The sequence below is a fragment of the Thalia democratica genome, chromosome 2 (assembly GCF_965202585.1).
Source record: "Thalia democratica chromosome 2, ktThaDemo2.hap1.1, whole genome shotgun sequence".
NCBI classification, from domain to species: Eukaryota; Metazoa; Chordata; class Thaliacea; order Salpida; family Salpidae; genus Thalia; species Thalia democratica.
The window spans coordinates 67,543,827-67,561,346 of record NC_139166.1 but is presented as its reverse complement, the minus strand read 5'-3'; the positions used below and the strand labels follow the sequence as shown (position 1 = coordinate 67,561,346).

The 17,520-nt window shown below is 25.2% G+C and overlaps 1 protein-coding gene across 1 annotated transcript; it reads right to left on the bottom strand.

Annotated features, from left to right (window-relative positions):
* Nucleotides 1–1,074: 1,074 nt before the first annotated feature.
* LOC145829772 (ran-specific GTPase-activating protein-like) lies at nucleotides 1,075–10,859 on the bottom strand. Its single transcript, XM_082937642.1, has 7 exons — nucleotides 10,813–10,859; nucleotides 9,829–9,905; nucleotides 8,508–8,659; nucleotides 5,312–5,452; nucleotides 3,975–4,037; nucleotides 2,287–2,418; nucleotides 1,075–1,494 (listed from the first exon to the last, which is right to left on the bottom strand). Exons 1-7 carry the CDS (start codon nucleotides 10,822–10,824, stop codon nucleotides 1,319–1,321), a joined length of 753 nt encoding a protein of 250 aa, XP_082793768.1. The 5' UTR covers nucleotides 10,825–10,859; the 3' UTR covers nucleotides 1,075–1,318.
* Between the last annotated feature and the right edge of the window lie 6,661 nt (nucleotides 10,860–17,520).

The following is a 17,520-nucleotide window of genomic DNA, read 5'->3' as shown; positions in this document are numbered from 1 at the left end:
TATTAATAACCATTTGTTGGAATTTTGTTAAGAACTATTATATAAATTTATAACAAAATGTTTCAAGTTCTTATAATTCTTAATGTGCACATTTTTGAAAAAGCAGAGATAGCTGAAAAAATCGTATTGATTGAAAGAGCTTCATTTGATCGTGTAATTAATACTGGACTTATGCTAGTACTACTTTCACAAAATTCAAGTTTACAGACATATTAAGGTAAAAAAATACAGAAAAGCTAGACAAACAAAGATTTTCTGCACGGACGTTTTTTTTCAGATATAAGCGTTTATTTTTAAGCAGTAAAAACAATAGTTTTTCTAGTACAAAATTGTCATCTTATTTTAAAGCTAGTAATTACTGTGCTGTATTCTCTTACCTTTTATTATAAAAAATAGTATTTTTAATTGTTTTAACACCACCTATTTAAATGTTAGCGGTTTGTAAGCAACTTTTCTATAAAAATCGGCCCTTTATTTAAAACGGTTGCTTATCCTTACACTAGTGCCACTACTTGGCTTATCACAGTAAAAATAAAATAATAGTTATTATTATCATGGTGCATTATTCAATAAAAAAGATCTGTACGCATATTATTTCTTTTGTCATTTTACTATCAGACCTCTTTAGTTGCTATCAGTTTTGATTTTAAAAATACTTTAATACTTATATTACCAGTAAATACATATTTTAAAACTTTACAACTTGATTATAATTTAAGAAATAACTCATAATCTATTCAAGCATTTCTCAATCTTTTGGCTTGATAATCTTACGCTTTAGCCAGTGATTTACACATCTCTTCATACCTAGAGTTTTAAAAATTTAGCACCCAATCTCAAAACTTTGCAAAAATCCTTAAAAAAGTAATACCTGGCGTAAATTTAAAAATTTCCCCTCAAATTTGTGTGAGAACTTTTTCACAAATATCTACTGTGAGTTTCATAATTAATTTTATGCACCCCCAAATCAAATTTTGTGCACACCAAATCAAATTTTGTGCACACCGTGAAGATCACTATGACCAGCAAAGCTGTGAAAAAACACTTCATTACAATAAAACAATCGTAGATTTTTATCATTTTATTTACAAAACAACTTAAAACAAGGAATATTTTTTCTTCAGTCCTACGCACAAATTGAACTAGTTTAAACGGAACGTAAAACATTAAAAAAAATATTTTAAATTTATATCAAAAATAATTAATTTAGACGGTCATTTTTAAGGTAGTTCACAACTTTAATTTTCCGAATGTTTCTCCAATAAAAATCTCAAAAAGAACTTAAAATTTACTAGTAAAACTTTTGAAGTGATTAGTTTTATTTTTCGGGCGAGTCTACCCTGGACTCCTCCTTTTTGGGTTCTGCAGCAGCTTCTACTTTAGGGGATTCACCGGCTTGCTCCCCGGAACCCGTTTCCTTGGCAACCTCAGGAGATTCCTTGGCAACTTCCGGAGATTCGGGTTTCTCTTCGGATGCTTCCTTCTGGTCTTCAGCTAGAAGAATATATAGTTTAAGTATTAAAAATATAGATTTATATTTGAGGTTCTAAATTGAACGAAAATAGTTCTTAACTTATTTGAAATAAGGAGACAAGTATACAACATTAATTAATGAAAATGTTATTTGTAAAACTAAGTTTCACCCTTCAAGGGGTCTTCAGTTACAATTAAAACTTATTCAAATAGCAATAACTTTAATTTAAAAAAATTAAAAAAATAAAAACAAAATATAAATCTTATTCAAATAGAAATAACTTCTATTTGAATAAGCTTTAAATTGTAACTGAAGATCCTTTAAGTGTGAAACTTAGTTTTACAAATAACATTTTCATTAATTAATGTTGTTTATTAAAAATATAAATACCAGAAGGTTTAAATAAAAAAATATTGTTAAGTAAAAAAATTGTTTAAATTAACAAAAGAGTTATTTTATAACAACACAACACTAGAAGAATTAACTTGTCTAAACTTTATCCTAAATATTTGCTTTTATTCTTTTTAAACCAGCTAGTTTTTACAAAATTAAATGTTTTAATTTTTGAATGTTAAAATTTTATATTAATTCAAATTATTTGAATTTGATTAATTAAAACTTTTTACCTTTTTCGTCGTATACTATAATATATTGTTTTATTTCGAAGCTAAGTACTTTATTATTGAACCGTACGTTTTTTATCTAATATTTTTAATTTTTAGTTCTCAAAACTTAACTAAACAAACCTTGATTAGTTCAAAAAATTTTATCAAACTCAAAATATTTGTATTTAATTAATTTCAAGTTGTTACCTTTTTCCTCGGGTGCCTCCTCTTTGCTTTCTTCTCCATTCGCCTCTTTATCGTCTTCACCTTCCACATCAGCACCGTTCTCATCAACCACTTTCAAGTTGTTCAGTTTCTCAATAACCCTCTCCCTCGCTTCTGTGTTGAAAAATTTATATACTTATGTTGTTAAATTTATATTTGATGTTTATAGGTTTTTATTTTTTTAAATCTCAATCACCTTCTCTTGTTTCTGTTTGATTTGTTTTCTTTTCTTTTTTAATGATTAATACTATCATGCGTTGAAAACTATAATTAAGTGAAAAAGTATAAGCTTTACAACTGGGTTTCACATAGTCGGCCATATACCCCGACTTAGTAAGGCATATCTTAGAAAGTAAGGAGGCGAAGGGTATTTGTAAAGGAGCTGGAAGGGTATATTTGGATAAATTTTTATAAAAAAATTTCAAAACCTACTTTAAATATTTTTGGGTTTGTAATGTGTCGAGGCGATCATTTTTTAATTTTCTGAAGTTTTGGAGTTTAAGATAATGAGTTTCAAACCCTGCTTTACAACCTTTAGATCAACGTTTTCCAAATAAGGCCATGGCAGATACTCAGGGGGCCACGAGCAGCAAAGGGGTAAGAGGGGGGCCATGAGCGGTAAAGGGCCACATGGGGCCTGAGGTAACAATTTGAAACTAACACTAGATATTCTCGAGAAGCAGATGAAGAGCATTAAAAAAGGCTTAGGTGTTTTTTATGGTAGTTTTTGAGTAATCTTGTTGAAGGGGGTCATGGCTTTTATAATTTCTTTTAAGTGGACCATTTGCAAAAAAAGTTAAGGAACCCCTGCTTTAGATGAAGAAAAACTTGAAAAACTTTAGATAACATTGATCAGCTTTGAAAATATTTATATTTGGCCACGAGGTTATAAGGAAATGTCAACTAATGCTAATAACAATGTGTATTTTTGAGTAAACATACAACATATTATACAGCTAGGATCAATGAGTAGTAAGGATTTGTTTAACCAAACGTTATTCTACCACAATGAAAACTAGTTTATGCCTAAAATAGAATTAGAATTTCTGTACAGAGTAAATTAATAAGTGATAACATAAAAAGTTATAAAAAAAGCAATGCTAGAAAATAAGGTAAATTATGTTCAAGGTATTGAATTAAAAGTTTGAACAGCTTAAAACAAGTGTTTGAAAAATTAATACATCACTCCTCATTAATTGAATTCTCATTAAAAATAATATTGATCTAGTTTGACAAAAAAGACTCATAAGTAAATTTTAACTTATCTCTTTATAATTAGTTATAAATTTATAGGGAACTAAAGTTAGTAGTGAAGAAATAAGTAAGAAAAAATAATTCAAAAACTTAACTGGAACTTCACTATTACCTTATTATATCTATATCTAATACTACAGCTCTTTACCTTATTATTTTATTATGGTCTGGACCCTGGAATCCAAATAAGTAGTTTAAATAACAAACTAAACTAATAAACTGATTCAAAACATGTTTCAAAAGATATAAAAGTTTTTTTTTAACCTGCCACATGCTAGGTATATATTCTACATTTTAATAATATTTTTAATTAAATAATAAATAAATTTAATAAACTTAAGTGAAAAACACATGATACTTTAACCTATAAGTTGATAATAAACATGTAATGATAAATAAAATGATAAATTATTAACCTGCCATGACAACTTTGTTGAGTTCTCTGCCCTCGTTGAATTTCTCTTGGAACTTTTGTGCAACTGTGAGAAAATGTTAAATTCAATTGATTGTATTATTATTAATACAAAAACAATTAAATTTATTGTAATATTGTAAAACACAGTCAAAGAAAATTGTGGTGGGTTAAATATAATTAAAAAACAATCATGTCACACAACGTATTTGTTCTTTCAAGACTTTACTATGCAAACTAAGTTTCGGTCAAAGACCTCGTCAGTGCTTAAAATATAATAAAAAAATTTTTAAGAATATTAGAAATCAATTTGAATAAAATTTTTAATTTAAGCACTTACGAGCTCTTTGACCGAAACTTGGTTTGCATAACAAAGTCTTGAAAGAATAAATATATTATTTCTCCTCTAGTAGTTGAGATCTCTTTATTTGTTTTGTAAAAATGAAAACTTATAATATAAACACATTATGGTAAAATATTGTTTGGGATACAAATTAGATAATATATTAAAGTTAAATATCGACAACATTATACAGTGTTAGGGTTAGTTTTAATTGAAAAACACGTTACATCATAAACTCAACAGATTATGCAATGAACTTTCAATTGTACAAAGGTAAAAAATTGACAGCTAAACTTTTTTCATTTAAAAATCTGTGTCATGTGTAAATTGTTTAGTATAGTGACCATCTTTTACAATATATAGTAAAAAAATAATACAATATTAAAAAAATATTTCATTAGTTCCAAATTTAACACGAATCAATGAAACTTTTGTTTATTGCAAAATATCGAAAATAAAAAAAGCTATTCGTAGTAGTAAAAGTAAAATATAGTATTTGGTATATTTAGGATACTAAACATGGAATCTGTAAAATTAAAATGAAACCACAAGTTTATATTTTTATTAACTTTAAACTAAGCAGTTATTGTAGTTAACTTATGGCTAATTGTTATAACTAAATTCTAAGTTATGGACATAAATGCCATTTTTTAAGCTAAGCAATTACTTGTACTTTAACTAGCATCAGTTTATGTTTATTTTTAAAACATACAAGATTAGTAATACCATCCAAACTTAAGATAAGTTTATTGTTAATTCATCTAATACTATAAAACAAACAAAGACTAAATAAAACTTGTTAGAAGCAAAAATGAAACATTGGGCGGTAACTTTAAATTTACGTTACAACTTTTTTTTAAACATAATTTTCAGCAGTCTTAAATCTGATTGCAAACAGTTTTACTTATTTTAAATATTTATTGAACATACTTTCAGCAATTTTGAATTCAAAATAAATAAATAAAACAAATAATTTATTTTATTTATAAAAAACAAACATTCAGCAGTTTTGAATCTGATAGCAAACAATTCTTCTTTCACAGTCAAATCCATGCCATCATCAGAAAGATCATTGAATGCTGTCCAAAGCCAAGCTTTCTCGTTGCCATTGTGGTCAGAAAGTTCCATCTTTGGGTCCACTGTAAATATTTTATTGTATTACAGATATTTATATATTTAAAATCTCACTCTATTTTAAAAATTATTAATTTTTAGTCCACAACTAAGCTTTGTCGTTACCATTGTGATCAAACAGTTTCGTTTTGGGCTCACTGTTTAAAGAGAATATTAGTTTTTTATATGTATCAATTTATAGGGGAAAATCTAGGTTGAGAAATTTTGATGTTCATAAATTAAACTTGCAACCTAATATATGTTTTTAATAGTTAAGCTTTATTTAAACGAAGAACTAAAAATGATATACTCATTAGTTTTAATTTAAAGTATAACAGTTTAAGAAGCTTGCTATTTATGAACAAAACTTTTTTACGGTATAAAATATTATTTCAAGTAAAAAACATCTATAATTTATTTGGGTGATTTAAAAAAATTTACACAATAATGCTACAAAAAATATTTAACCAGATTTCAAGTATTATAAGTTTGGATGAATACATCACAAGCTTTCAAAAGGGAAAAAAATTCTAAAGAATAAACACTTATTTTCTATTAAATTACGTATCAATTATTCGTGACGTGAATAATATCTATTTAATAAAAAAATTAAAAACTATCTTTAAAGTTAGAAATAAAAACTTTTAAGACTCAAGAAAACTAATTTAGTGTGCATTTATTTTAATTATTTTTTACTTTTGATTATAGTAACTAATACAATATATAAAGTACACTCTTGTTGATTACTTTCTGCATAAAAAAATGGATAATACATTCATAGTTCTTATAAACTAAAAAATTAATATGTGTTATATTACAACTGATTGTATATTAGTTTATTGAAATATTTTTTTTAAAGCTTGTTATTAAAATGTTTTAAAAAAATAAATAAATAAATAGAATGTCAACTTATAAAAGAACCGTACAAACTACATATGTTTCGAATTAATTATTAATGAGATATTATCTTCTGACAATAAACTTTCAAGCTTTGCTTCACTGAACAAAATAATGTAGAAGGTACAAAATAACAAATAAAATAGTGAGTGAAAATAATCAATAAATCGCTAAATTAAGTCTCAAGTGTATGCAAAATAATTAGCTAATTTATTTTCCCCAACATTGGATGTTGTAAAAATGTTACTAGCAATTAAGTAGATGTTTTTAACAAATGTATTCGAACATCAAACTACAATAGCTAACAAAATAAGGTGAACAATTAAAAAAATAAATAACTTAAATTGAGAGCTTTTTAAAATTCACTTTTATCATTGATGTTAATAAAACTTTCCAATTTATATTAGTTAGACAAATATTTTACTTAAAACAATATCAAACACTGAAAGTTTAAGTTAGCTAAAAGTATTTAAGAAAACATATTGTTTTTTTTTACTTTATACATGTTTATTACTTAGTTTAATTTCAAGTACTAACAAAATTTATGTACTTTGAGTGAAGTTGTTATAAGATTTTGTTTTTATAATAAAATCTCAAAGTAACTTAAGTAGGAAGTATTATTAACACTAGCAGTTGCAACACACTCAGAATTTAAATAAGTAAAAATTCACAAGTTCAAGTATTGTTTAAATAAATATATACAAGTTTTGAAATTCTGGCCTTTAACTTGAACAACTAATTAAACTTAAACTATTAAAAAAAGCAATAAAAGTTTTAAACATATGAAAAATTAAAACCCAAAAATATATAAATAATCATGACTAACAACAATGATTACAATTGATCTTCAATATCTAAATCTAGTGACTCTAGTAAAGACTAATAAATACGCAAAACAATAAAAAAATCAATAACAGTTATGAAGGCATAACTTTTTAGTCCCTTTTTAGTCCATTTAGTAACTAATTTAACCAAGGCTAATAAAATTGAGTAAATCTCCTTAGTATCATCGCATATCCTCATATGCCAATACAAATAATTAAACAAAACTGATAAAAATGATAACAACATGTTTTGATATTTCTTTAAATAAAATATATGTGTATTACTTCAAACAAAACTGACTTAACTAAACTAGTAATTCCAGGAAACATAAACGTCAGATGTCTACTGCAGTTTTAATTTACTTATTTATCTAGATAGATGAAACAAGGATTGAAATAAAACAAAAAAATTTAAATTTATTTAAATAAAACTAACAACAATTACAAGATACTTTATTTTTTATGTAATTTATATGATTTAACACGAAAAAATAGTAGTACTTGCAGCATATTTTAAATATTTAATATAATAATAATAATAACTAATTATATGTAACTAATAATAACAGTTACAACAAACTTTTATATTTGTCTTAATAATATTAAAATAAACTAATTAAAAAAACTAACAATAGTGGTTGCAACAAATTTTGAGTGTCTGATCCCTCCCCATGAGACAGTTTAATTTATTATATTTAAGGTAATAAAACTAAGTAACAAATTTAATCAATAACTAACTGTAATGATTAAACACATCTTAACATGAAATACATTTTAACTAACAATAGTGGTTGCAGCAAATGTTGATATAATAATAAACAAATTTAAACAAAACTGACAATAGTGATTACAAGATACTTTATCTAGCTCAAACAAGACTAAAAATACTAGTTGCAATAAATTTTAATATTAAGTTATCTAAATTACTAAGAGTAATGACTGCAGCAGATTTTGTTAGAACACTAATTAAATTTATCTAACAGTAGCTATGACAACAAATTTTTAAAACATTTAAACAAATTCAAACTAACAGTAATGATTGCAAAAAAAAATTAAAGTCTGATTCCTTATACAGTCAAATTTATTATACTTAGATTAAAAAAACAACAAAACTAACAGTAGTGGTTGAATTAATATAAATATGAAAACATTAATATATATATATATTAATATATCTATATTAACATATATATCTAACAGTAATGATTATCCCCATAATAAATCCCCATAATGCAGTTTAAATTATCATTTCCAATAAATTGACAATAGTGACTACAGAACATTTTATTAAAAAATTAATTCAAACTAACAATACTAATTGCAGTAAATTTTGATATTAAGTTAATTAATTCAAACTAACAATAGTGGTTGCAGCAAATTTTGAACGTCTGATCCCTCCTCATAAGAATCCTCACCTTCCCACTATCTTCATGCTTCAGTATCTTGATGTCGCCCAGCCCCCTTTCCTTCCACTCGTTCGTCTCCTTGGCCCAACGATATAATTTGGCCCTCCTGTGGATTGATAATAAGTTACAACTCTGAAATTGTTGGGGGAAAAATTAACTAAATGTATAATTCTGTCCATCTATACAGTTTGCGCGCCTGTAGATGAATAAAAAACAGAATTTTAATAAACAATAAATAAAATAATTAAAAATTTATCCATTTGTACAGTTTGCGCGCCTGTAGATGAATAAATAATGGGACTTTAATATATAAAAACGTCAAGAGAAATAACTTAAATGCACAGTTTTGCATTCCCGTGGGAGAAAAATTGATTTAAAAAAACATTTTGCAGTAATCGTATTTCACAATCTTGCAATTGTAAAATGATTATATTGTATTAAATATTTTAAAATGAGTGGATTGCTTCAATTAAAGGCATAAAACATATTTTTCAAAAATCATATAATTTAGTTAATTAGTATAATCAAGTACTTATCATTGCTTAAATAATAAAACTTTGCAAGCCTAAAAAACAACTTAGAAACTTGCTTATGCTGTTGTGCTTAATTCTAGTACATGTTTAAGTATGTAAAACTCTATTTTTATTCTGCCTGTACTCATTATTTTTTTTTTAAGTAAAACTAAAAGTAGAAAATGCTATGCCATAAATATGTTTTAAATAAAAACAAGAAATTATAAATTATTGTCTTACATATACAACTACAAATAAGCCACTATTTTAAATAATAAATATCTTAAGCCCCCCTATGAGATTAAATAGCATTTATATTACTGCATTTATGACATCAAAGTGCAATTTAACATATTTACTGACAATACAGCTGTGATTGAAAGATTAAAAAACTACATTTTATAAATGTAAAATACGGATATTTTTTTATTTAAAGTTAATTTCTTCATCAAGTTTTTCAAATAACTGAAAATAATCGAAACATTTTTTTTTTAATTTTTAATACTTTTAATAAGAAGTTATAGGTTATTATAATTTGGAGATATATAGCTTTAATTTAGAAATAAATAAATTACAGCTAGAAAAATTTCATAAAATGACCATCAGTATTGTACACGCAATTAAATTCTAATAGAGTAGTTAAATAGCTTGTGTTTTAAATTTTTTTAAATAACTACTAGTTCAAATCAACTTGATCGTTTTTTCAAAATTATACAGTTATCTTCAAATGCATAGTACAAATTAGTTTGTTAATAAAACCAACATCCTGAAAAGTTCCTCTTCACCTTCCTCCCTGATGATTTTCTTTACTTCCTCTTGTTGTGGTTGTTCTGCTGGAGTCTTTAAAAATTTACATAATTTTTATTTATTATATGATGTCAAGTTTTTAAAAGTACTCAACTTGTTTTTGATTTTATTTTAATTTAATTAATTGAAGCAGTTTTTAGTTACTCTAACTGAGCCTTTAGAAAATTTGACAAAAGTATTTCAAGTCTTATACAATTTATTTATTTTTTATTTTTGTTACTGTTTATCTAACTTTACAAAGCTATAAACTTTGAAAAACAAGTACATAATCAAACATTAATTTTATTTTAAAAAAAGTATAAACATAAAATTGTCAAAAACTAGTGGCTTTTAAATTGTAAAAAACAGTTTGTATGTATATTCATGCTATTGAAAGAAAATTTTGGTTATTTGAAAAAAGAAAAAAAACATAAATATTTTTGCTAAAACAATTAACTATATTCTTTTTGTTTTTTAGTTTTATATACTGATTTACTACTGGGTTTTTTTAAATCAACGCTGTTTTTATAGTATTTCGTTGTTAATTTACAGTTTATAAATAATAATAAAAAAACATACAGTTTTGATTCCAGTATATTAAATTAAAAATGGATAAGATTTTTCAAATTGAATTTTAGAAAAAAAAATATTTTTTCTTATTTAATGTTGATAATTTTTTATTAAAAGTCATAGGTATTACAGAATATTATTAGTATTAAAAACTAACTCTGTATAAATAGAGTAAACATCATGTAATAGTTGTTTGAAAATTCTTTTATATAATAAATAATAAAATATTTATATTTATGTAGCTGTATATATTTAACAACATGTTTATTTGCAATACTTTAGTCTATATCAAGAATTCCTTATATACTTAGTTGATTAAAACAAATTCATTAACTATAAGTATGAAATTAACTAAAAAATTTATAATAATTAGCATTTTATTTTAACTCACCGCTTCAGCCATTTTTATAGTTTTTTAGTATCACGTTTTACAATTCTGCAAAAACATAATTTGTTAAACAGAAAAAATTATAAAAGTTTAAGTATTGAAAATAAAACACCAGGTATTTGATGAGTCCTAAAAAGAAGGAAACCTGTTTCAATCTACCAATAATGGTCTGATGATCAAATGATATGGTATGACAAATTCTTTTGTCTTACATTTTTCAGCTTAAGTTTGAAGAATTTTTTTTTTTTCATATATGACCATACATTTCTCAAGTTGCTATTTTGAATATCATAAAAGTTCCTACTTATTTTATCATTAAATATTAACTTTTTGCTCTTGCAATAATTTATTTTAATAATTTTATTATTTGTTTATATTATAGTTCAAGAAACTGAAATCAAAAAGAATTTAATCAAAAAGTATGTCATTGTAAAAGAAAACAAACATAAGTTTTGTGCCTGTAAATATTTTATTTACAGTTGAACTGAAATGAGATAATCAAAGCAAAAAATTTCCCTTCCTTTAGTTTTTTCAACTAAAAATGAACTTAATAAAAACTTTTTTTTGAGGGTAAAAACTCAGAATTAAGTTATTAATTTTTCACTCAGCAAACCATAGTGCTTTTTGAATCCTCATTTTGGTATAACTTTGGTTTAAAAATATATAAAAACCATTTTAGATTTTTAACACTTAAATACAGCCAGCAAATTTTACTTGAATAATTCAAGTAGATTTGACTCCCTACTTGGCTGCAAATACCTGCAATAACAGCAGTATTGTATGATAATTAGTAAAAGGACAATATTAGTTTTATACTGTCTGACATATATCAGGGTTTTCCAAATTGGGCCAAGTTGCTTGTGAGCCATTGCAGAAGTTTAAAGGGTCCATTACAGGTATTTAATGGGCAATGAGCAGTAAAAGGGCCAAAAAAGAGGTTTAGACGTTTTTTATATTAATTTTAAAGTTATACTAGACATTATGGAAAAACTTAGGGGATTGTAAAAGGAGGAGCCACAAAGCCATAATTTGAAACTTACACTATACATTCTAGAGTTGATAGTGAAGAGCAAAAAAAAGTCTTAGGGGTTTTTAATGGTAGTTTTTTGAGAAGTTATGTTGGAGGGGACCATAGCTTTTGTAATTTCTTTTGAAATTACCTATTGGGGGCCTATTGAAAAACAAAATTATAAACTCTGACTTAAAACCATAAAAAGTTAAGTTTTACATCAACTCAAGGTTGTTCTCAAGAGTCAAAAAAGTGTCCTTAAAGACATTCAGCTGTCCTGAGGTTTTTAAAATTTTATAAAACAAACCTAAACAAATAAAATAAGTTCATTGTCAATAAAAATCAAGTTTTTGAACAAAACTTATATAAAATATGAAAATATTGAAACTGGAACAACTAAGTCTTTTTCTCAGGACCTTGAAAAAAACTGAGATTTCCAAAAAGAATTTAAGATGACTATTTTCAGGGTTGCTACTCGATTTCTCAAATTTTTTTCCAGGTTTTCCAAATTTCTTCCAGTTTTTAAAAGTACTTATTTTAGGGTTAACTTTTAGTTTTAAGTTAAGTCTAAGGTAAGAAACTAAGTTAAATAGTATAAAAATGTTATATTGAAAAGATACCATTTTTTATTAAAAAAATGTTTGATGATGACAGTTTTTTTTTTACTTACATGATAGATTTTTTGATTAAATCAAAATTTCACAACTGAACATGTGAAAATTTTTAAATTCCAGGTTTTTTGCTTAAATTGTTAAATTCCAGGTTCTTCTAAGTTTTCAGGTAAAGTGGCAACCCTGTACTTTCTAGAAATAAATAGACTGATTCATTCTTAAATTTAAAAAAAAATTCAACCTGTCTTGATTTATCCTGAGCGTGTGACTTCCAGTGCAACAAGTGTGTTGCATGTTTTTACAACTTATAAAACTTGATATATTTTCACATACAAGTGATCAAAGTATAGAGTGTAATAGGTTTCTGTTAATAAGAAAATTTTTTTAAATAATAAACTTAATCTATCTGCTCTTGCACTTTTAAAGCAACTTTATAAACTTTTATAACTTATTTTCAATTTTTTTCACTTAATATCTAATTTTAGTTCCAAATATAGGTGGTTTTTTAGAAATGTCTTTCAAGTTTTTGACTTTCTTGGAGATCTTTAAAAGTACAACTTTTCTTGCTTCTTCTAAGTATAACACAGTATATTTAAGGTTAAAGAATTGTGTTTAAGTTACTGAAAAGATACTTTAATGATATGCATGTTTTTATAATAAATAAATGTCAAAAATTTTGTTTTATTATTCAAAATTCATTGGTTATGTGAAAGATTGTTTAAACTTCTTTGGTTTTAGGGTTCATTTTGCTTAAATTGTCAAATTTCAGGTTACTTTAGGTTAAATGACCACCCTGAAAAAATATTTTGTACTATAGTAGTAATTTTAAGAAGTCTAAAATTCTTTAACTTGCAGCTTTATATTAAAATATTCTTTATGTTTTTATAATTAACTAAAAAATCATCTTTTAGGTCCCTAGCTTAAACAATCTAGGATTAGATAAAAATTTTAGTAATTTATAAAATATTTGGTAAAAATATCAAAGGAAAGATGCTGTTTTAAAGTTAAGTATAGAACATTTTCAACAAATAAATATTATTAAACTATTAAGTTTTATAGCAAATTGCTGTCTTAATATTAAATTTATGTCAATTAAATGTTTTGATGATTTTAATTTAATTTATTTATAACAGGGTTGCCACTCTTAGAGTCAAAAAAAATCTTCCCTGAGTGACCAGAACCTCCCCTGAGTAACCTTAAACTTCCCTGAGTTTCCCTGAGTTTTTTTTCAAATCCAATGTTAATTCTAAGAATATTGAAGAACTAGCCACAAGGCTAAAAAATTTCTAGATAAGCACTTAAAAATAAATAAAATTAACTTTTTTGAACAAAATATTGAAACTGGATTAACTAAATCTTATTCTGGATCTAGAAAAAAATTTCCCTGAATTTTTTTTTTTTAATCTTAAAATTTCCCTGAGTTATTTAGAAAAAACCAAACTGCCCTGAGTTTCCATGAGTTAAAAAAGAATCAAAATTCTCTGAGTTTCCCTGAGATTTTCTATAACTAGGAAACTCCCTAAATTTTCCTGAGTTCCCTGAGTGTGTGGCAACCCTGTTATAATCAGGGTGGCCCCTTTTTTTTGATAAATTCCAGATTTTCCAAATTTTAATTTAAAAATTAATCAAATAAATTAGGAAATAACTTAAACAATTAAATTAAATTAATTAATTGTATTTAGTGCCAATTTAATTACATAATAATCTCAGTTTAATGCATTTTTTTAACAAATGATCGTGAGTTCACTCTGGTGGAGTAGTTTGTTTGTTGTAGCGCCACTTTGTTGTGGCAGTTGAGTTAAATTTTGAGATTTTAGCTTTTGAGTGACACCAAGGGACTCTTTTATTCAATTGAAAGATAGTTTTTTGTTTATTTTACTTTTGGATAATTTGTTGAATATTAATATGGCAGGTAAAATTACACATAATGTGTCACACTCACTTTTCTCCAGAAAATGTTTATCAATGCAAGGGGTAGAGTTGGAGACTGATGTTTTTATACCACAAAAAAACAATAAAACTTTTCCAGGGTTTTAAAAGTACACCTCTTTGGGTCTATTGTTAGATAGTCGTCTTTTTTGACGAACTTTTTCGACGAACTTTTGCTAATTTGCATATATCAAGCCAAACTACCGACGAACTTTTTAAAACTTGTCAATCTTTACGAAAGCACTTTTTAAATTTTAGAAGTATGTTTTTTTAATCAAGGGTGACAAGTCTGGACCGGAATCACAAAACCAAACCCGAAACGAGCCACCTAGCGGTTATTTTTTTTATTGATGAAATAAAATGTAAAAAAAAATATAATTAATATAAATTTAAAAAAAGATGAACATCAATAAAAATAATAATAGAATAAATATATATAATCGATCTATATCATAAAAATTAATAATATAGATAGATAAAGGAAATAATAATATAACTATGAAAATATTAAATTAAGAAATATTTAACTGTAATAAAATAATAATATCAGTAATGATTGATATAAAAATTTATTAATAATCGGTAAAAATTAATGCAATGATATAAACTTATAAATAAAAATAAATAAATAAACATATGTAGAAAACAAAAACCCTAAAAATAAGAAAATTTAATCGATAATGATATGAAAGTTTATTACCATTCACTTTTGAATTTAGGTTATAAACCTCTTTTTATCAAACTCCCATTTTTTACCCCTTTCTTATACTCTTAAACTATTGTAATAAGTACAACTTTTTAATCTATAATATTTTTTTATATAGTTTTTTTAAATTTAGTGTATTGAAAATTTTACGGTCTTCAAAAATTTTATATTTAAAAAAGCCTATACTTACTTTTGTTAAAGTAAAAGCCATACTTTTAAGCACTCTCACACAAACAATTCTTAACAGAAACAGTTAGAACTTTGCAAATATGTTGTTTAATGAATTGGCTACGTTAAGCTTTTTTTATTTTTGCTTTAAATAAACTAGAGAAATTTTTAGGGTTTTTTAAAACATTTTACTTTAAAAAAGTCTATGCTTGCTTTTGTTAAAGGAAAAGCCTATGCTTACTTTTGTTAAAGTAAAAGCCATACTTTTAAGCACTCTCACACAAACAATTCTTAAAAGAAACAGTTAGAACTTTGCAAATATGTTGTTTAATGAATTGGCTACGTTAAGCTTTTTTTATTTTTGCTTTAAATAAACTAGAAAAATTTTTACGGTCTTCTAAACATTTTACTTTTAAAAAGCCTATGCTTACTGTTGTAAAAGTATTAGCCATACTTTTAAGCACTCTCACACAAACAATTCTTAAAAGAAACAGTTAGAACTTTGCAAATATGTTGTTTAATGCATTAGCTAGGTTACGCTTTTTTTATTTTTGCTTTAAATAAACTAGAGAAATTTTTACGGTCTTCTAAACATTTTACTTTAAAAAAACCTATGCTTGCTTTTGTAAAAGTATTAGCCATACTTTTAAGCACTCTCACACAAACAATTCTTAACAGAAACAGTTAGAACTTTGCAAATATGTTGTTTAATGCATTAGCTAGGTTACGCTTTTTTTATTTTTGCTTTAAATAAACTAGAGAAATTTTTACGGTCTTCTAAAAATTTTACTTTAAAAAAGCCTATGCTTGCTTTTGTTAAAGGAAAAGCCTATGCTTACTTTTGTTAAAGTAAAAGCAATAATTTTAAGCACTCTCACACAAACAATTCTTAAAAGAAACAGTTAGAACTTTGCAAATATGTTGTTTAATGAATTGGCTACGTTAAGCTTTTTTTATTTTTGCTTTAAATAAACTAGAAAAATTTTTACGGTCTTCTAAACATTTTACTTTTAAAAAGCCTATGCTTACTGTTGTAAAAGTATTAGCCATACTTTTAAGCACTCTCACACAAACAATTCTTAAAAGAAACAGTTAGAACTTTGCAAATATGTTGTTTAATGCATTAGCTAGGTTACGCTTTTTTTATTTTTGCTTTAAATAAACTAGAGAAATTTTTACGGTCTTCTAAACATTTTACTTTAAAAAAACCTATGCTTGCTTTTGTAAAAGTATTAGCCATACTTTTAAGCACTCTCACACAAACAATTCTTAACAGAAACAGTTAGAACTTTGCAAATATGTTGTTTAATGCATTAGCTAGGTTACGCTTTTTTTATTTTTGCTTTAAATAAACTAGAGAAATTTTTACGGTCTTCTAAAAATTTTACTTTAAAAAAGCCTATGCTTGCTTTTGTTAAAGGAAAAGCCTATGCTTACTTTTGTTAAAGTAAAAGCCATAATTTTAAGCACTCTCACACAAACAATTCTTAAAAGAAACAGTTAGAACTTTGCAAATATGTTGTTTAATGAATTGGCTACGTTAAGCTTTTTTTTATTTTTGCTTTAAATAAACTAGAAAAATTTTTACGGTCTTCTAAACATTTTAATTTTAAAAAGCCTATGCTTACTTTTGTAAAAGTATTAGCCATACTTTTAAGCACTCTCACACAAACAATTCTTAACAGAAACAGTTAGAACTTTGCAAATATGTTGTTTAATGCATTAGCTAGGTTACGCTTTTTTTATTTTTGCTTTAAATAAACTAGAGAAATTTTATTATTTGCAAAGTTCTAACTGTTTCTGTTAAGAATTGTTTGTGTGAGAGTGCTTAAAAGTATGGCTTTTACTTTAACAAAAGTAAGCATAGGCTTTTCCTTTAACAAAAGCAAGCATAGGCTTTTTTAAAGTAAAATGTTTAGAAGACCGTAAAAATTTGTCTAGTTTATTTAAAGCAAAAATAAAAAAAGCGTAACCTAGCTAATGCATTAAACAACATATTTGCAAAGTTCTAACTGTTTCTGTTAAGAATTGTTTGTGTGAGAGTGCTTAAAAGTATGGCTAATACTTTTACAAAAGTAAGCATAGGCTTTTCAAAAGTAAAATGTTTAGAAGACCGTAAAAATTTTTCTAGTTTATTTAAAGCAAAAATAAAAAAAGCTTAACGTAGCCAATTCATTAAACAACATATTTGCAAAGTTCTAACTGTTTCTTTTAAGAATTGTTTGTTTGAGAGTGCTTAAAATTATGGCTTTTACTTTAACAAAAGTAAGCATAGGCTTTTCCTTTAA